Here is a 22011-nt window from a genome sequence, read left to right on the forward strand (position 1 = left end):
TTTAGTAAGTTTGAGGGCCAGGAATCCAAATGTGAATGTAGTCCACCTACCTCCTCCAGACCCCATAGTGGGGTGTGACTTGCCTCCAAAGAAAGGGTACCATCCTCTTCAGAGAAGGATGTGGAGCTCTTTTCAGGCTCTGTGTCTCTAGGTTGGATCCCGCGAAAGTGTGGCCCGTCGCTGCCGTAGCCAGAGGAGGAGGGCAAAACGCTCACAGTCCTGCCGCTGATGGATAAATCACTCTGAGAAGTAGGCAGCCTGGGACCCTGGGGAGGCACTCGACCCACATGGGCAGGTTCTGTGCATCTGTGACCTCTCGACTGATCCGGCAGTGATGAAGGGACAGAAGACTCTGCAATCCAGGCACCTGTCTGAGGGCCACTGCAAATACCCGCGGTTCCTGCCCCCACACCCTGGACCCCTGAAAGTTGGTCTGGAGACCCTGCATCGGTGGGGTGGTCTGTCAGGGGAAAGGTGCCGCTCCGAAGTCCAAGCTGAGCACCTCCTTTCCCCACTGCAGTCTCCCCTTGCAAAGGCAGCAGCACAGCCCTGCTGTTGCAGGATGCCGTCCTCGGAAATTCCACCAGTTGGCTCACTGACTTCTCACAGTTCCTTTCCGCCGGGTTATCAAGCAGGTGAGCGATGACAGTCCTCCCCTCTTGCAGGGAATCCCAGACCCCTCCGGCAACTGATGACTCATTCTCCAACAAAAGGTGAGCAGTCTGGATCTCCCCTTGGAATCTCTCCTTCACCTGCACGATCATCCCCTGAGCACCCATCCCTGAGCTGGGGGCTGAGTCCCGAGGCAGTAAAATGTCCGAGGGGGGGTGCTCTGCCCCTCCTGCTCCTTCCTCCTTTTGGAGACTCACTGTTAACTTCGGTAGGGTTTCTGTCTCTTCAATTACTGTGGTTCCTTCCAAGGGTTCCTCCTCATGAGATACCTCTGGAGTAGGGGTTTTCTTCCCCCTCCACTTCCTTTTGAACCGAACCCTTTTCTTAGGAGATATGGGAGCCTTCTCCGGAATAGCTCTTGAATCTTTCGGCTCCTTAACACAGCCCAGTGAATTTCCCATCGCCTTCTTCTCCTAATCTCATCAAAAACGCAGCTAAGCCGGTCCTGGGATCCCAGAGAAATCCCAACCTTGGCTTCATCGGATTAGATGCACATTTAAAAACATGCACTATGCCGGCAATCCCTCCAATTCTTTCTCCCTCCCTCCCCGCCTCTCTGTCTCTCCCAGCCGCTGCCGATTCAGACAGCCATCTTACAGGCTCAGAGCTGCAACAAGACAAATTCAAAGCATCTCACTGCAGTTCAGAAATCACTTGACCTAAAAGCAGACAGAAACCGGATTGGCTGCAGCTTCCTCTCTCCAAATATGAGGTAATTGGAGCACTGCCCTCAGAAACACAAACAGAAAGCAAAAAGGAGCTTGAAACCAGGGGAGGGGGGGGGGAACTAGGGAGGGTGAGGAGGAGGGGGTGGGATGTAAGAGTAAAGGGAAAAGGGAGGGGAAAGAAGGGAGGCCATGGAAGAAGGTAACGTGAAGGGAGGAGGAGGAGGAGGAGGAGGAAGAGGGGAAAGCAAACCAGCGTGCCGCTACCTTGGCAGGGAAGAGCCAAGAAGAACCAGGGCTGGGGACGCTGCCATTATCACTGCCCCCCAGACTCTGAAAGGAAAGAGATTTCAATTGTTCTGCCAGATACCCAGAAGAAAATATCAAGCAATGAAGACAGATGCTCAAATTTTTCAGGTCAGAAATAATAAAATTATCTTAAACAAATTATAACCTGAAGAGAGACCCGAACCTACTCCTCACAGTTAAGAAACACAGGCTTTAAAGATCTAGCCTCCTACAGCATTTATTTCTCTCCTCGCCTTTCCAAAAAGAGAGACAGGAGAGAGAGAGAGAAAGAGAGAGAGAGAGAGAGAGAGAGAGAGAGAGAGAAAGAGAGAGAGAGAGAGAGAGAGAGAGAGAGAGAAAGAGAGAGAGAGAGAGAGAAAGAGAGAAAGAGAGAGAGAGATCTGTTAATTCTGTTAGCCAATGACACAGAGGAGACACTGGGAAATCGTTTTTGAGTATTGTGTAAGGAGGCTCTGCAAAAAGGATACGGCTTCCAAATACAAGAGAGAAGCTCCACCTCTACTGAACAATAGTTACACAAATGTTCACCAGTAATCACTGATGCCGCCAGCTAACATTTTTTTCAACATTTGCTACGTGCCAAGCACTGTGCTAAACTATGGATTACCTCATTTAATTCTGACAGTAACCATATGGAGTCAAAACTACTATTTTACAGGTAAAGAAACGGAGGTTTAAGAAAGTTGATTAATTTGCTCCAGGCTACACAGCTAATAAGTGGCAAAGCCAGTCCGTGAACTCCTATTTAAGACTGTTAATTTCAACTCCATGTTATGCTATGTTCTAACTGTGGCGGGGATGGGTCTGTCCTCAATTAAATAAAACAGGAAGATACCCACTTTTCTGAATTGTCCACTAGACTCACATGGGCCAAGAACCCAAACAGATAACACTGGGAGTAAGAGAGGAAGTTGCTAAAATGAGTCCCAGATGGTTTTTACTCAAGTTGCAGCAGGGCAGGAAGTCTGAATTAAAGGTCTAAAAAGTTGGACTAAAAAATCACCCTGTTATGTCAATGGGATTCGCCCACCCCAATTTTTAGTATAGTGTTTCACAGATGAGATAACACCACAGCCCAATGGGCTCTGGATGGAGTGGAAAGAGGTTGTACTTCCCTGCTACAGCTGTTTATTCTATACCGAAAGGATCCAGACCACACAGCAGAGGAAAATAGCCTGCGTGGCTCTATGTAAATGCTACCCACCTCTCCTGAAAAATGCCCTGCACGGAAGGAAAGCAGTAAGAAACCCGAAGGCAGCAGCCCCTACATAACTGCTTACTGAGACCCATCTGCCTCCACTGCAATAGGTGTTTCTCCCCAAGCCTTTTCCTACAGCTGAGCACAAAGCTGCAGCACCATCTTATGGTGATCATAATCCACAGCAAGAAACGAGACCGGGAGACCAGCATGGGAGAGAAACTCAATCAGACTACAGAAGACCATGTAATCAGCAAAAAACTCTCACATCATAGTATAATTCTCTAAGTAAGCACCAGCCTTCACTCCTCCACCAAACAGGATGAACTATGGAACTTCTCAGGTGCACACCCAGGGCCGAAGCTTGAATATTTTTCATGAAATACAAGCAAACCAAATTCCTGCAACTGATCAACTCAGGGGCAAGAGAGATAGCTGCTTTATCTGACTGCTGCTGATGGGGGGGGGGGGGGGGTGCAGGGGGCGGCTGACAGAACTTGGCATATTTATTTATGGGAGTCGTTTCTTTTTTAAACTTCTTGCCCATGTTGGACAGATCGGGCCTTCATTTCCTTCTGCCCCAGAGGAAAACTGGCCTAGGGAAGGAGCAGAGCTTTCAGTAAAGGAGGCCTAGGTTCAAATTCCCAGCTCTAATAACTTAGTAGCTAAGTAACTAACTTGCTAGGTGGTTCAGTTTCCTTACCCGTAAAATGTGGATACTACCACCTGCGGAAGTGGGTGAGAGAAGGCGGATGAGGTAATGCCTTATAAAGTGCTTGGCTCAGCTCCCGGTCTTCAGTAAACCCCTTTTCTTCCCACTTGTTACTTAAGCAACAAGATAGGAGACACTCTACCATCACCACCACTGGGGTCCTAATATACTCTTTTTTTCTTGACTAGGCTCTTAGGAAAGTAGATATGTTCTAAGACCCAAAGTTCGGGTGTTTGTTTTTCTTAACAGGGGCTCTGCTTCCACTATTTCACTAAGTAAGTCAACTCTGATCACTAAGACTTCACCCTGTACCTTTTTTCTCACCTCACCTGAGCTCTCAACATAGGGTGCCGCCTTCTGGCAAAGCAGCTGACTAAGGGCGACTAGGAAGAGACTAGGGCACAGACATTCTTCAGGTCTTCTGCTTTGGCTTTTTCTAGTTAACTGTTCACTGCCCACAGTTCTTACATGGAGATGGCCAGAGTGAACGAGCTCATTCATTCATTCACTCCACAAACATGAATGGTCCTCATCTATAGGCCAACCACTAAGTGCCATAAAGTGCACAAAAGTGTAAAGCTCACATCTACCAGCTAAAACCACTTTTTACCTTAACTCCCCTGAATTTTTTTTTTATTTCAGAGTGCTAGACGTACCCTTGTATTTAATAAACATTTGAGAGTCAGAAAGCTAATTTTGTCAGATTCTGACTTTCAGAACTCATCTTTTAGATAAATTATAAATCCTAACATTAATACAGGTCTGGGCAAAACCAAGGGACAGGAAATCCTATTATTAGGATCTGAAAGTGTAATCCAAAAATGTCAGTTGGATTCTGTTTCAGTTGCTCATCTGAACAGCCAGCACTGGAAAATAGCCATCACAGTCTATTTATCTGGTCTACCTACCTCCCAGCTTTGAGAAGATCAAATTAATAAAATATCCATTTGCTTAACAAATATTTATTGAGTACCTGTTCTAAGCCAGGAAAAGAAGAGAACAAGAGACAAAATCCACTGTTAAAATGGCATCCTACTGCAGAGATCCAGACAGCAAATAAATGTTAAAACAGTAGTGTTATCCAACACAACACTATGCATCACACTGCTCTGACAGTAATTTGGCAAAATAAAGGAAAAGTGTATGTATGACCTAATAATTCTGGTCCAGGTACTTATCCAAAAAACCCACTTTCCTATAAGCCTAAGGACACATGTACACACATGTTCACTGTAGCAATGAATGCCTTCGGCACAGAGCCCGCTTCAGATCCTCTCTCCCTTCTCTCTCTGCCCTTAACCCACTTGCACACATGCGCACTCTCTTAAAAATAAATAAACAAGGGAAAAAAAGGATATATAGAAGACAGGATCTATATCAACTATAAAAACATATAAACAACACCACATATCGTTATGAATACCTCATCTGTTATAAAGACACAAAAGCATATACGGGAACCATCTACATCAACTTCAGGACAGTATTTACTTGGGGAGGTCAGAAGGAACAAGAAAGTTGGTTGTATGGGAAATGTTTCATTAGCACCAACAACAGAGATTATAATGACTATTTTACTGATCCCCTAACATTTGATAGCTCTATTCTACATTTCTATTTGGCTTTATGTAGCAGGTGTCCTTGGTGAGAACAGCTAATAGACACTCAATAATAAAAGACTAGAAAATCGCAATAATACATAACTAGCAAGAGACACGTCATATTCTCTCTGAAACAAGGATGATGGAGCCTCTATATAACCCTTTATCAGCCAACCAGAAGCTTTACAAGAAGGGGAACTTCCCCACACTCCCAAACACTTAGCTAATACAGACAAACACCAAGCCATCAAGAATAGCAAAGAAAAGGAATTAGTAGTTACTTGCATCTGAGAAATACTCTGGCAGCAGAGCTTCCTACGACAAAACAAAGTAGTTACTCAGCTATGCTGAAATAGCAAACAGGGAATAGCAGGAAGCCAATATGCATGCAGAAGACAGACGAAACCAGAAGTATTTTATTTTCTGGTAAAATAGGTAACAGGGCAGGGAACAGTGGGTTAAGTCAAAAGCCATGGATGGGGCGCCTGGGTGGCGCAGTCGGTTAAGCGTCCGACTTCAGCCAGGTCACGATCTCACGGTCCATGAGTTCGAGCCCCGCGTCAGGCTCTGGGCTGATGGCTCGGAGCCTGGAGCCTGTTTCCGATTCTGTGTCTCCCTCTCTCTCTGCCCCTCCCCCGTTCATGCTATGTCTCTCTCTGTCCCAAAAATAAATAAAAAACGTTGAAAAAAAAAAATTAAAAAAAAAAAAAAAAAAAAAAAGCCATGGTAATTATAAGGTCTGTTAATAATTGTAACAAGTTGCTACCAGTAACTGCTGCTAATTATTGAGTATATACGTGTTCCATCTCCCTGGCTCATACCTCCCTGATTCTTTAAACCTCTATCAAGCTATTTTATGGTGCTTCTCTGAATTATTCAGTTGAACCTGGGTTAAGTCTGTGTCTAGTTCACTTTGTATCTCCCACAGACTCTACCTAAGACTTTGTTCATAGCTGGTCCTCAGTAAATGTTTGTGGAATTCAGTTAAAGAATACATTTTCCTGGGGGCACCTGGGGGGCTCAGTAGGTTCAAGCATCCGACTTCGGCTCAGCTCATGGTCTCACAGCTCGTGGGTTCAAGCCCCGTGTCAGACTCTGTGCTGAAACCTCAGAGCCTGGAGCCTGCTTGGGATTCTGGGTCTCCCTCTCTCTCCACCCCTCCTCCACTCATCCTCTCCTCTCTCTCTCTCAAAAATAAATAAAACATTAAACAAATACACTTTCCTATAAACTAAAACCACAAGAAGATACAATTTCATACCCACTGTGATGGTTATAATCAAAAGAAAAACAATAACAAATCTTGACGAGGATATGGAGAAGTAAGAGTCCTCACACCTTCCTGATGGAATGTAAAATGGTATAGCCACTTTGGAAGATAGTTTGGCAGTTTCTTAAAAAGTTTTACATCAACTTACCATACAACCCAGCAATTCCACTTCAACGTATATATCCAAGGGAAATAAAAACATACATTCACACAAAGACTGGTACTCAAATACTCATATCAACATAACTTATAACAGTCAAAAAGTGGAAACGACCCAAATGTCCATCAACTGCTGAACAGATAAAATATGTGGTGCATATATATAACAGAACAGTACTCAGCAGTAAAAAGGCATGAAATACTGATACATGCCTCAATACAGACGAACCTCAAAATTTTAATGCTAAATGAAAGAGGCCAGACGCAAAAGAGCACATATTCTATGACCCCATTTATGTGAATTGCCCCAAATAGGCAAATCTATAGAGACTGAAAATAGATTGGTGGCTGCCTAAGGCTGAGGAGGAAAAAGGGGGGGAATGTAAATGGACAGGAAGGGTCTTCCAGGTATGATGAAAATGTTCTAACACTAGATTATGGTGAGGGTTGTAGAACTCGTAACAATCATTGAATTGTATGATGACTATGAGTCAATTTTATGGTATGTAAACCTCAATAAAGTCATTTTTGAGTATTTTCCTAAAATAAACAAACAATAGAATGGCAACCAAAAAGGTGTTTTAAAACAGTCAGCAAACTATATGAAAGGAGAAGAAACAACAGAAAGGGCAGGTCTGGAGGCTAGACTTCTCTGAGTACACCTCACATGCACTTTAAAATTTTCCCTTTGGAACAACATAGATGGCCTATATAACATAAAATAAAATGGAAAGGGGAAAAGCAATCCCTAAAAATTTGGAGGCAAATAAAAACCAATGACCTAATTGTGTACTGAATTAATAGCTTCACAACACAGAAATTTTTTTCAAATGATTTTAAAATATAATTATGTGTACATTCTTAGGAGATATACACAAAGGACAATGAAAACTATAAAGAAATCACAAACTTCTTAGGGTGCCTGGGTGGCTCAGTTGGCTAACCATCCGACTCTTGATTTCAGCTCAGGTCATGATCAAGCCCCACATGGGGCTCTGCACTGACAGGCCTGAGCCTGCTTGGGATTTTCTCTCTCCCTCCCTCCGTCTCTGCTCCTGCCCCGCTCACACTTTCTCTCTCTCTCAAAATAAATAAATAAACTTTTAAAAAATTACAAACTTCTCAGTAATCATATTGTTAATAATAACACTGAGATTGCTGTTTTGGTTCAAATACATGTAATATGTCTATGTGATTGTACACACATCTATGTGTATGTAGGTATATGGAAAAGGGAATAAGTAATATGTTACTGTTGTTAGGATCAAGATTTTCAGCATGAGTAAAAAAGATATAAAGTCAAAGAAGTTAAAATAAAACTATAATTTGGGGGTGCCTGGATGGCTCAGTCAGAAGGGCATGTGATTCTTGATCTCAGGGTCATAAGTTCAAGCCCCACACTGGGTATAGAGATTACTAAAAATAAATAAATAAACTTTTTAAAATAACTCTGTAATTTTAAGTTTGAATGAGAGATAGCAGTATAAATTCATGGTTTTTTAAAATAAGGAAAATATACTTATTAGCTAGCTCTGTCCACAGAAAAACTGACCAACCCAGTAGCATTCAGATTGTGGTCAATAAAGAATGAGAGTTTCTTGAAGAAATTGCTAATTTCAGGCCGTGGGCAGGAAATACACAGAGTCTGGAACATCTCATCACAAGAAATAAAGGAGATTATCAAAAAGGACTATGGAGATGATGCCAAAAGACTCAGAGTCCACTTTAGGAAGCTCTCATTGGCCAAAGATGGAGTTATTTGAGTATTAGGAAGAATGATAGCTGTATTTTATTGGAACACATTTAAAAACCCAGGAGTCATAAGTGATACTAAGAAAAAAAAATGAAAAAACTTTCATTTTCTTATCTTTGGAGAATCTTAGGGAACCAATTAATTATGCTGAAAACTGGTAAACAGAGGGAGATCTTTGTATCTGCCCTTTCCTAGAGGAGATATCTCTTAGGGTAATTGCTGAGGTGAAGTTCTTCTTTATAGAAGTAATCCAGCTAAATAATGAAAAAGGAATGAAGGAATTTGAGCAGCACCATTTTGCAACTTTTAAAAAGTAGGCTCCAGCGTGGAGCCCAGTGAGGGGCTTGAACTCATGACTCTAAGATCAAGACCTGAGCTGAGATCAAGAGTCAGCTACTTACCCAACTGAGCCCCTGCAGGCACCCCTGCAACTTCTAATGAAACAGTGGAACTAGCAACAATGATGAGTGGTTGCTAAAACTATTAGGTGAAGATGTAATAGGGACTGGATGATCAGGCTGATAATAGCTGAACCCACATGTTCAGCAGCAGACGTATACTACTCAACATCACCATCCTTGCCCTCCACATCCTCCCTAAAGGTATCTGAATGTGATTGAGCCTCAGGTCTAGATCTAAACCACCAGTTGATAAGCAATATAACAGAGGGATGGAAGATGTCACAGAGATGCTATCAACATCTTTATAAACCTTAAAGGACATAAGACCAGATTTCCTCAATGGATTGTTAGGGGGAGGGAAAATTTAATGTAATATTTAGACTTTGTTGGGATTCTGATTCATAGAAATCAACTTTTTTTTTTTTTTAATGAAGTAACTGGAGAAATCTGAACACTAATCAGATACTTGATGATTTTAAGAAATTATTGAGTTTTACAGTGTTATACTAGTTTGTTTAAATTAAGAGTCTTTAGGGGCACCTGGGGGACCTAGTCAGTTAAGTGTCCAACTCTGGCTCAGGTCATGATCTTGCATGTTCGTGGGCTCAAGCCTTGTGACAGGCTCTATGCTGACAGTCTGGAGCCTGGAGCTGCTTTGGATTCTGTGTTTTCCTCTCTCTCTGCTCCTCCCTCGCTCATTCATTCATTCATTCACTCATTCTCTCTCTCTCTCTCAAATGAATAAACATTAAAAAAAATTTTTTAATTAAGAAATATTTATCTTTCAGAGATATATGCTGAACTATGTACAGATGAAATTACATGAAGTTTGGGATTTCTTTCAAGATAACCTACTGGGGTTTGAGGAGTGGATTAGGATATAGATGAAATAATGCTGGCCATGAGTTAAGAACTATCGGGATAGGTGATAGGTATACGGTAGTTCTTCACACTGTTTTCTCTACTTTTATCAATATCTGAAGGTTTTCATAAGAAATTTTTAAAGAAAGGGGCGTCTGAGTGGCTCAGTTGGGCTAAGCATCCAACTTTGGCCTAGGTCATGATCTCACGGTTCTCCTGAGTTCAAGCCCTACATCGGGCTCTGTGTTGACAGCTCAGAGCCTGGAGCCTGCTTCAGATTCTGTTGTCTCCCTCTCTCTGCCCTTCCTCTGCTCATGCTCTGTCTCTCTCTCTCTCATAAAAAAAAATTTTTTTTTTAATTTTTAAAGAAAGAGAAAGTACACATTTTCCTGATGGAGCTGTTCAGGAAAACAATGGTTCCGTTATCTCCATCTCTTCTGTCCCAGCAAAGTTTTGATTAACCAATTCAGTTTTTATCCCTTGGCCTATGAGTCTCCCTTTTAGAAAGAGATTGAATTACAGTCAAGATAAATAGAGACATAGTGTAGACAGAGTCCTCTTATCTCACACCTATGAGACTGACACTGGGACTCACGGTGGGGACAGGTTTGTGGCAAAAATACAAACGGCCAAAACAGTTTCTCTAAAAACAACAACAACAACAACAACACTCCTCTGTTCTAAGGGCTCTAAGGGGATAACTCTACTGCTCCATGAAAGCTCAGCAAAGTTCTTACACCCACCCTGCTAAGGCACACCTGCCAAGTTCATGTTCCTGGTTATCCCTATATCCAAAGCATGCTTGAAGACACCCTGTGATGGCACAAAAATACATGTTACTTCCACACTTTCCAGATTGCCAGCACTGGCTCCAAACCAGAGCCCCAAGAAATAAGCCCCAAACTCAATTTTCTCAGGTAATGAGGAATGCTGGGACATCTGCTGTTCTGCTTCTAACCAGCAGGTGGCACTAATGCCCCAACTAGGACATCACAGTCACTTGGGTCCCTGGAGTCCATTCCTTGAGTTATTTATATTAGCCTTCTTTTCTTACCTGCTCAAAAAGTGCTCCCTCTAATCTATCAGCTTCATATACAGGGACTGTGTATGGGGGAGCTGTCTGAGAAACAGCTTTGTTTGGCTGGGCTAAAATGATTCAAGATGGTCTTTTTATAAAAATAAGGCTGTATTTTTCCAACAGCAATCCAGACTTGAAAAGGATTTGCCTTCTTAGGAATGGAGCAGCAACAAGGCTGTATGACCATGTGAACACTACCAAGATGCCACTGCTCTTGAGTATGATGGAAGCAACAAGCTTGTGCTTACCAGCCCATATACAAACCCAGCTGCTAAGGTGCTTGCTGTGGACTGAATGTTAGTGCCCCCTTAAAATTCATGTTGAAGCCCTTACCTGCAACGTGATATATTTGGAGGTGGGGGCCTTTGAGAGGTAATTAGTTTCAGATGAGGTAATGAAAGCAGAGCCTCCACGCTGGGGGCATTCATGGGATGAATTCATGAAGAGACAAAAGGATGAAGAGACATGAGATCTCTTTCTCTATACCCATGCACCAAGGAAAGATCATGTGAGGAGATAGCCAGAACAGGGCCCCCACCAAGAACCTGACCATGCTGACACTCTGATCTCAGACTTCCAGCCTCCAGAGCTGGAACATGAGAACAAGGTGTTTGTTGTGTAAGCCACCTAATCCATGGTACAGGCAAACCTTGTTTCATTGTGCTTCACTTTACTGCACTTCACAGAAACTGCATTTTCTACAAATTGAAAGTTTGTGGCAACCCTGCATCAGTAAGTCTATCTGTGTCATTTTTCCAACAGCATTTGCTCACCTGTGTCTGTGTCACACTTTGGTAATTCTCCCAATATTTCAAAAGTTTCATTATTATTGTATCTGTTATGGTGATCTGTGATCAGTGATTATGGCTCACTGAAAACTCAGATGATAGCATTTTTTAGCAATAAGCTATTTAAAAAAAAATTTTTTTAACGTTTATTTATTTTTGAGACAGAGAGAGACAGAGCATGAACGGGGGAGGGTCAGAGAGAGAGGGAGACACAGAATCTGAAACAGGCTCCAGGCTCTGAGCAGTCAGCACAGAGCCCAACGCGGGGCTCGAACTCACGGACCGTGAGATCATGACCTGAGCCGAAGTCGTACGCTTAACCGACTGAGCCACCCAGGCGCCCCAACAATAAGTTATTTTTTAATTAAGGTCTGTACACTTTTTTAAAACACAATGCTATTGCACACTTACAGACTACAGTATAAACATAACTTTTTATATGCACGGGGAAACCAAAAAGTTCATCTGACTTGCTTTATTGTGGTGGTCTGGATCCAAATCTGCAATATCTCTAAGGTCACCTGTATTTCATTACAGAACCCCAAACTGACTAAGGCAGTGCTATAATTAACCAGGCTTGTTTTAAGATCATTAGAGATGAGGAAAAGTCTACACCAAAGCAGGATTACAACCCTTCACCCCACCCTTCTAAAAGTATCAAATGGCCCATACTGTGAGTCCCCATAGAGTCAGTTTTGACCCAACTGAGCAGACTTCTAACAACCGGCCAACACACAAACCAGTGAAAAATCCCATTTCAGCATGCAATGATCAGGAAGTTCTGGGTTTAGGCCGCAATAGCTCTGTCCCCAGGCTACTTCTACTCTCACCCTTGTTCACGGCCACACACAGAGAAGAAAGGCTTGGCGCTAACCATGAAAGGCTGCACATCTTCTAGTTCCTTCTAGGCAACATCCAAGCCAAGCAACAATGACCCCAAACTTCACAGGCCCTACCTGGAAGTGCAAAATAATGGTCCAGATCAGGCCCAGGGTCAGCTTGGGGTTGCCATCCGTGATGTCATCGTTGCGAATATTCACTAGTTTCACCTGGAAAACAAACAGAGGCTGATCTCAGAGCTCTGGGACTTTTGGTTTTGATTTCATTTTTGCAGATTTTCATCCTTATATCCAATTAAACTGATTGTGTGTGGTGTATGTACGCAAGTACAGCTCTATGAGTCTGAATGTCTGTATTGATGCATAATTACCACCGCAGTCAGAATAATAGAACACTTCTGTCACCCTGACAAGGTGATTTCATGCTGCTCCTCTGTGGTCACACCCTGACTTCACCTCTAATTCCTGCCAACCACTGATCCGTTCCCCATCTTACTTGTTCTAAAATGTCGTATGAATAGAATCAGACAGTATGTAAGTTTTTGATACTGGGTTTTTGGGGTATTTTTTCACTCAGCATAGTGCCCTGGAGATCTCCATCCTCATTGTTACATGTATCACTAGTTTGCTCCTTTTTACTGCTTAGTAGTATTCCATCGTATCAACAGACTATGCTGTGTTTACCCATTCATCCACTGAAGAACATTCGGGTTGTTTCCAGTTTGGGACAGTGATGAATAAAGCTCCTAGATTCATGAGCATATGCTTTCATTTCTACAGGGTAAATTCCCAGGCGTGGGACTGCTGGGTCATATGGTATATGTTTAGCTTTAGACAAAACTGCCAAACTCTCTTCCCCCATGATTGTACCATTTTGCATTCCTATCAGCAAGGCAACCTTATAAGCACATGGTATTGTGAGTTGCTTTTTTATTAAGTCATCACAGCGCTGATTTTTTTTCTTTCTTTTTTCCCATGGGAGGGAATAGCAAGCCCCTCTCCCTTACTCTTTGGCCTGTTCTCACCTCCATTTTCCCTCCTCTGCTGAAGATATCCACACCTGCCCATGCCTCTACTAGCATCTGTTTTTACCTGTAAAATCTCATTCTAATAACACAATGTGCATAGACACACAGGCCCTATCCACTGCTAGGGTGACCAAGTGTCCTACATGCTGGAAACTGAGAGACTTCCCGGGATGTGGGACTTTCAGTGTTGAAACTGTGAGAGCACCAGGAAAAGCAGCCCAGCCCCTGCGAGCCTTTTCTGTCAAACCCTCACGGAGTTCCCGTTCAATTGTGACAAACTGCCCTTGAGCTGGCCTCCCTTTATCTCTTCAGTTGAAATGAAACCTATGTGTCTCTAAAGAACTCTGGTGACCTCACTTCTCCCCCTACACCAACAGTGACCTGGTACCACAGGTGAAATCCTTGTGTCCCTCCAAAATTCATATGTTAAATTCTAACACTCATTGTGATGGTATTTGGAGGTGGTGCCTTGGGAGGTGATTAAGTCACGAGGGTGAAACCCACATGAATGGGAATGGCACCCTTATAAAAGAGACCCCAGAGAGCTCCCCTGCCCCTCCACCATGTGAGGACACAGCCAGAAGACTGTGGTCTAAGAACCAGAAAACAGGACCTCGCAGACACTGAATCTGCTGGTACCTTACTCTTGAACTTCCCAGTCTCCAGAACTGTGAAAAATATAGTTCTGTTGTTTATAAGCCACCTACATGATAGTATTTTTGTTACAGCAGCCTGAACCGACTAAGACACCTGTATCTCCATTCCTCTTCTGTATACTGCAGGTAGGAGAGGCTACTCTTCTAGATCGAGAACACAGTTTTCTAATCACCAATCACTGACCCACAGTTGGGAGGATGTGGTATTAGCCATGCCCACATTCCTCAGCCCCACTCCCATCAGCTTGCCCCTTCCATTCTGAAGTCTACTTTGCAAACAACCTTCCAATCTCTACTAACCCTTGATGACTTTAGCACCTAAATCCTAAAAGTGGTGATCTTATTAGCACTCATCTCAATGACCCAAATATCACCCCATCTGCACAATTCATGTACGTTCTCCATTCTGAGGACTTATGCTTTTCCTCTACTTTGGACAGCTACACAACTACAACTCAGACCTCCCCATTACCAAGAGCTGTTCTAGAGTTCTCCCTGCCCTTCTGAGTCCGCTGTTCTTATCTGCACATACTTTAGTCTAATCATAGTAACCAAATCTACCGTTGGTCCTTATTTAGACTTGTAGCTAATCGATTCTTCTCATTCTCCCTTGCCTATTAAGAACCCCCAGGGTCCTTCCAGCTCTACACACAGACATTTCCAATCCTGCTTTCTCCAGTACCCTAAACACTGCCTCTAATTCTCCCACCACTTTTCATTTGTCAATTTATTTCAACAAATATTTATTAAGTGTCGATTAAAGACCATTCATTATGCCAGGTGATGAAGAGAAAACTGTGGAAGAAGATCCCGTTCCCGGTCCTCACGGGGCCCGTGGTACATGAGAGCAAACAGAGAAATAATAAAGTAGTAGATGTTATATAGAAAGTAAACTGCTCTGGGAGCACAGAGAAAGAATTTCCCAAGTTAATGAGAAATACTGATAAGAGTAATGAAAATGAACTAACTCTAAAAATATGCATACCATTCAATGTCCAGCTTGGCCTGAGTGATTGCCTGGCACCCACAGCTAGACCGATCTCTTCCACTCAATTGGCTCCAAGCAGACAAACTCTCTGACCCCCTCTTCCATCTTCCTTCCAGCCACCCCACCCCTGCATCTTTATCCCCCCTCCTTCCTTTTCCCTGTATCTCAAAGAAAGTGGCATTTTCCTTTTCCTTTTCAAAGATAACCACACCAGCTGTGCTCAGGATCTCACCCTCAATCCCTGAATTTGTTTCCATCCGTTAGAAAGCAGGGGTGGGGCAGGGGGAGGGGCAGTGTGTAGAAACAGCATGGACAGTGGCAGGAACACTGAACTCCATGGCAGGAGGCCTGGGTGGAAGTCCCAGCTCTGCTCTAGCTTGTGTGCTCTGGGGCAGGTCATTTCACCCCGCCAGATCTCACTTTCCTTATCTAGGAAATGAAGACGCTGGGCTAGAACCTCTCTGTGGCATCTCCCAGGGCTGATATTTTGTCACTGTCAGCACTCCTCCTCACTCTCATCCCTGTCTGCCTTTCTTCACTGGCTTCTCCTCCTATGTGTAAAAACACGTGGAAAACTTTTTTCCCTTCTTATATCCAGGCCCACTAAACTGCTCTAACCCGCTAACTCCAAGAGCTCTTCTGCTCTGTTCAGACTGTTCTCAAGTCACCAATGCTTGTCGGCCTCAGACCTCATGATGTGGCACCAACACAATGGCCAATCCTGACCAGCCCCTCATCTACTCTTCAGGATCATGTAGCATTCTGGTTTCTCCTCTTCCTGGATGAGGTACTTTTTTCCATCTTCTTTGACAATTTATTTTCCATCTTCCTTTTGACCCCCACCTTAGGTGAGTCCATAAGTTTCCATCTTTAGCATCTTGCTCTTCTCTGTTGACACTCTCCCATTCAGGAAGGCCTTAGATTCTATGCAAGGACCACCAAATGATTTGTCCAGCCATAATGCAATCGTTCACTAGCAAACAAGACTCAGACTGGGCCAGATGCAGCAATTACCAAGGGCTCACTAGGGGCACTGAGAACATCCCTAAGTAAGGGTCAAATGTCAACACTCCATGGCAGAATAGGGAAAGCATGGAAGTGTCTTACCTGCCGCTGCTTTAGGAAGTCCAGGGCAATCTGCACATTCTGAAGCCTATGAAAACGCATCCTGCCCTTCTCCCGGGGCTGCAAACAAACAAAAAGAGATGGTAATTTTAGCTACACCAATTTACCAATGCAGAGCCCCATCCTTTTTCATTTCAGGGACTGAAAGACCACACAGAATTCCTCGTGGTTGAAGCCAGCCAGGGGAGCATTACATAAAGCACCCCTTAGTGGCAAGGCCTGTGTGTGTTTCGCCGTGCTCCCTGAGGCCTCCATGATGCTGGTTTCCCACTGTGCCTCCTGAGAACACACAGTGTGGGTAGACTACTAGTGTCGAATCAGTGCCGCAGCTCCTGTACAGGGTCTTCTGTGGCCATATACGGCAGAACCTGATTCTGGATGTGCAGTTAATGGGAACAAAGTCTCTGGCTCTGTGGCTCCTAAAATCACAGTTAAATGCTATTTTAAGGAAAGGGCGGAAAGTCCTAATTGCATACTACACAGTAATTAGAGCCAACCTTATTAAAAACCTGGCAAGAGAAGCTAGAGGTAGCCAATTTTAAACCAGGGAATGAAGAGTTTTACATGCTCAATAAACAAGTGAAAAACTCAAAAATGAGAGACAAAAATCAGGAAGAAACCTATTTTCCAGGCAGATGGGTGTCCATTTAAAAAAGTCACCTTGGACCTCAATAAGAAATACCAACAACAATGAAAACCTTGATGAGTAGGGCCACTCAACAATGATACTCCAAAGAAAGGTATTTTCTGCTAGTCTCTCAGTCCCAGATGTCATACAAGCCACTGGAGAGAAGCTCATCTCCATCCCGTGCCCCTGGCACCCTGTCCATAGCTCAGCTACTACCCATCCAAATGTGGCTGAAATCAGTGTACTCAGTGACAGCATGCAAGGGGTGGCTATCTGTCTCTGGAACCTTTTCTCCTGCTCATTTTCCAATGTTGCTTTTATTTTACTAAAATTGGGACTGAAACATCACTCTTACTAGATTATATATACCCAACTCATTTGTAAATGTCAAAGTGGTACTAATTAAAGGCTGATGAATAAGGTAGCTATGCGGCCAGGTGCCTGTACAGAGGAAACATCGTTGAAACACAAAAAGTAACCAAATGCGTGTAAAGATAAGGGGAGAAGCATTTCTCTGGGTGCCCCCGACACTTCTAAACAACACTCCCAAATGAGGATAATCTACAGAGATGTTGAGGCGCCTCTGGGCCACAGGATAACTTCTTAAGTCAAAGGTTTAGGAAAATCCTCTAGCAAGAACCTCTTTCCAGTCATTTCAGCTAAACTACTTGTGAACATGGCTTTGAGGATGACAGAGCCTATCAAAGTGAAGAGTCTAAGGCAATGGGAAGGGAGATTCTAAAGAGGTGAAAAATGATTTTAAGAGGACAGGAAACAGGGATATTGCTTAATCCCTGTTTCTGGAGAAAGATTATGGGCTATAATTTAGGGCCCACAAACAGGAAATGCCCTTCTCACACACTCTTCTCTTTATTCCTTGGTACTTCCCACCAAAACTAAATACCCTAAGAACATGCAAGTTAAAATCTCTGTCCTCTAGAGATATTATTGACAAAAGCAGCGTATCTCCATGCAGTGAGTGGTTTGCAAACTACAGGCTGTTTTGAAAACAAATGACATGGTGTGTGGTGAGAACCTGGAGGCTACAGAGGGTGGAGAGAGAGAGTTAGTCTCAAGTGTGGAGCCGTGAGCAATTAACTGTCATGCCTTCAACTAAACTTTCCACAGTTCTGCAATCCAGACTCAGACAACACAGCAAGGCCACCAAGAAAGCTACTGGTCTCCAGGTCACAAAGGCACTTGACACCTCCAAACACCATTATTCTTTCTGTGCCAACCACTCTCAGATAAGCAAAACAACCCCCACTCCAGGATCATCTAACAGTGGCAAGAGGCACAATTAGTTTTAACCACTTTCTTTGGGACCGAAAATTCCCAGGTGCAGAGGGAAGAAGGCGATTGGTAACTGAGGTACTTGGAGACCTCGAGAACCTCAGACTCTCTGATGGCCCTGCGGTGCTGGCTGGGATCCTGGCATCCCAGGAGGACCTACTACATCATCCTCATCTTCCTCCTCCTGCTCTTCGCTGTTTGTATGGCGCCAGGAGGGCATGCTCACGAGACGGAGGGTCTTCAGCCCTGCTGGCTCCTTTGGCCACCAACCAAGGCAAAAACATGACATAGTGACAGGAAATTCACAACACAAAAATGAGAAGGAAATGAATGCAATATTTTTTTTAAAAAGTGAAAATAAATATGAAAATACCCTCCCACAACCCAAAACATGCAAAAACCATATCAAGACCAGATCACATGGTTATATTGAACACTTAGTCTGAAACACATCTTCAATTCTCCATGGCTGCCCATTCTCTCTTTTTGTGAATCAACTAAAGGAGAAGGAGATTCTGAGAATAATCATGAAAGAGGTATCTGGATAGTTCTCAGTGAAAAGATGATATGCTATGAATATCTCCATAAACAACTTGCACGTTTTCAAAGGTTAGGCAAAGAAATTAGATTGGAGTGTTTTCAGACGGTTTTATAAGCAACGTCACCAAAAAAGAATCACTTTCAATATAAAATCCCTACAAGTTCATCAAATATCCCAGCCAAATTGCCCAAAATGTAACTTTGTGACTTAAAGTCCAGCAATGTGAAAGTGACATTATGATTACTTATGAGATTTATAAATGAGGGCCAGATAAGAAGTGGAATTCACCAGTAGTGGCTGTGCTAATAAAAGCATCTGTCAATTTAAGTCCATTAAAAATTATAAAAGTGGGGGCACCTGGGTGGCTCGGTCAGTTTAAGCATCTGACTCTTGATTTTGGCTCAGGTCATGATCTCACAGTCATGAGATCGAGCCCCACATTGAGTACCCCCACAGTGGAAGCAGAGCCTGCTTAGGGTTCTCTCTCCCTTGCTCCCTCTGCCCCTGCTCCACTCAGGCTCTCCCAGGGGGAAAAATCATAAAAGTAATTCTACCGTAAGACAAAAAAGATGTGAAACCAAAACAAAGGGCCCATGGGAAGCCAAGCCCCAATCCTTGAAGAAGGTGAATAATACTTAAGGAGCAAAATCTAATGTGCTAAATTACCTTCTTCAAAAACAGCAAACGCTGACTAAGAATTCACCAAAGGCAATGAATGCTTGAGTTACTTCAGTTCATGTTTTCCCCCAGAGATGTTCCCAGTATTTACCCCTGGACTTTTCTAAATGAAAACTATGTTGGGGCACCTGGGTGTCTCAGTCAGTCAAGCATCTGACTCTTGATTTCGGCTTAGGTCATGATCTCATGGTTCATGAGACAGAGCCCCACATCAGGCTCTGTGCTGACAGCATGGAACCTGCTTGGAATTCTCTCTCTCCCTCTCTCTGTCCACCCCACCCCCCTGAAAACAAAGAACCCACAAGTGGGGTTATTTTGATAAGCCAAGAAGCTCAGGCAGATTTATCTTTAGATACATAGGTGTTTCCCACAAGCAATGCTTACTTAACACATTTGGGAGTAGGCAGGCATATTTAATTATCCAAGGAATTCAAATGTACTGCATCCAGGACTGTGTTCAGATAGCAACTTCAGTACTTCTCCAAACCTCTGAGATTCAGTGAATCAAAGAAGGAAGAAAGTGAGGTGAACTGGAAAAAATAACTCTATATACCTAGGACTTTTTTTTAAGTTTATTAATTTACTTTGAGAGAGAGAGGGAGAGCACATGTGGGCAGGGGAGGGGCAGAGAGAAGGGGAGGGAGAGGGAGAGGGAGAGGGAGAGGGAGAGGGAGAGGGAGAGGGAGAGGGAGAGGGAGAGGGAGAGGGAGAGGGAGAGGGAGAGGGAGAGGGAGAGGGAGAGGGAGAGGGAGAGGGCCAGAGAGAGAGAGAGAGAGAGAGAGAGAGAGAGAGAGAATCCCATGCTGGTTCCCTGCTGTCAGTGCAGAGCCCAACTCGGGGTTTGAACTCATGAACCGTGAGATCATGACATGAGTCAAAATCAAGAGTTGGACGCTTAATTGACTGAGTCACCCAGGCACCCTTAAATACCAGGGCTTTTAATGTAAACTGCATATCCTTAGCTGAATACAGAAAATAAAACAATTCACAACAGATGGGAAAATAGGAGCACCTATATAGACTAGAAATAAAACTCTAGAAAGAAAAATATGCCTTACTAAAAAGAATCTTTATTTTTTTAAGTTTATTTATTTATTTAGAGAAAGAGAGAGAGAAAGAGAGTGCACGCCTAAGAGCAGGGGAGGGGCAGAGAGAGAATTCCAAGCAGGTTCCACACTGTCAGCGCAAAGCCCAATGCGGGGCTCAAACTCAGGAACTTCGAGATCATGACCTGAGCCGAAATCAAGAGTTGGACACTTAACTGACTGAGCCACCCAGGCATCCCACTAAAAAAATCTTTAAATGTGAATCTATTGTTCCTGAAATAGTGTACCAACAAGTAGATAAAGAACAAATAAGGAGAAAAAAAAATGCATATGAAAGGTATAAAACCGATACCTGATTCCATCAAGAAATGAGAATATGACACATCAATTCACATTAAGATGAAATTACATCATTTTAAAACTGTAAGTATGACTTAGAAGCAAAGTCCACCAATAATGTCTTCTACTTCTTTCTCCCAAGTAACAGAGAGCAGGCAGTGGCGGCCACTGTCCTGGCATTCAACACGATGGACTGGTATGCCATTAACAGGACCATGTTTGCGAGGTCACTCATGAGAAGAAGAGAGAATCTCACCAGTTTGATGCCTGAGAGGACCTCCAGCAGAGAGATTAGGTTGTGGCCATCCCGCAGATCTTCATAAAGATCATTGATGTGCTTGCGGACCTGTGCATGAGAATGAAACAGATTTTTATTTGGTCTTACAATCTCTTATTATCTACACAAGAGTTTTTGATTCTAGGTAAACACAGATTAAAGAATTTAAAATGTGAAACAATAATAAAATTCAGGAATTTTCAGTTTTGGAGTACAATACATATGAAATGGTAACACTTACCAGAAATGTATGTGTGTTTTTAAAATAGAAGCCAGATCCACTACATACTCTAGCCAACTCTAAACAATATTCAAGAAAGACTGGACAAGGAAATGGAGAGTCAACCATCCTGAAACCTCTCAGGAATTATTATGGACCAAAATGTGATACAATGACCAATGCAGATGGAGGAATCCAGTCAGAATCAGAAAAGCCTTCTAGAGTGCAAAGGAAACAAAAATGCTAGGTACCCAGTGTTTGACAGGATGTACCTATATTTTAACTCCTCTCTTACCAAATATTTCTAATAGTGAATTTGAGGGCTATTTTCCTTGTGAAAAAAATAATTCCAATTTTAGAACTAAAACTATGGGAAAAAAGATCTCACTTTGGAAAAATATGTGGTCCATGTCAAACACCATGCTGAATGCTGTACACGTTATCTCATCTCTCTCTCACATTGGTAAGGCAGGTGTTATTCCTATTTTACACATGAGGAAATGAGGCACAGAGTGTTAAATAACTTGCCCAAGATCACAAGTGGGAAAACTGGCCTCAGGTTGGTCTTTCTGAATTTAGTCTTTGCCATTAACTACTATGCTTTATAATCAGCCATAATCTTATTTTATATTTATTTAAACCAAACAACAGCCCTATGAAGTTTATTCTTGTATCCACGAAGGGACTGAGGAAGCTGAGACCTTGAGAAGTTAAAGTCACATAGCTGCAGGAAGCAGAAATAGGTTTTCTGGTTTGTTACAAGTCCAGTGACAACTCCATGGGGTGACACAACACAGAATCAGAAGACTAGTAGTGGCAAGCATAAGATTAATTTTCAATATAAATAATTGTCTAGACAACAATAAAAAGGGCTACTTTCAGAAGT

The 22011-nt window shown here is 43.0% G+C and overlaps 1 protein-coding gene across 29 annotated transcripts in view; it reads right to left on the bottom strand.

Moving 5' to 3' along the window:
• MACF1 (microtubule actin crosslinking factor 1) overlaps positions 1–22011 on the bottom strand; it is a 330331-nt gene that overhangs the window by 172494 nt on the left and 135826 nt on the right. For 18 of the 29 annotated variants that reach the window (XM_060623628.3, XM_060623641.3, XM_060623627.3 and 15 more), the window contains exons 3-6: positions 20885–20974; positions 18185–18280; positions 16086–16163; positions 12424–12516 (exon numbers count right to left, since the gene is read on the bottom strand). In XM_060623628.3, coding sequence (XP_060479611.3) covers positions 12424–12516; positions 16086–16163; positions 18185–18280; positions 20885–20974 — 357 coding nt within the window. The remainder of the gene's footprint in view (positions 1–12423; positions 12517–16085; positions 16164–18184; positions 18281–20884; positions 20975–22011) is intronic. The other 11 variants (XM_060623642.3, XM_060623631.3, XM_060623650.3 and 8 more) reach the window with 1 other exon arrangement.

The sequence above is a fragment of the Panthera onca genome, chromosome C1, assembly GCF_046562875.1.
Source record: "Panthera onca isolate mPanOnc1 chromosome C1, mPanOnc1 haplotype 2, whole genome shotgun sequence".
Classification (NCBI taxonomy): domain Eukaryota; kingdom Metazoa; phylum Chordata; class Mammalia; order Carnivora; family Felidae; genus Panthera; species Panthera onca.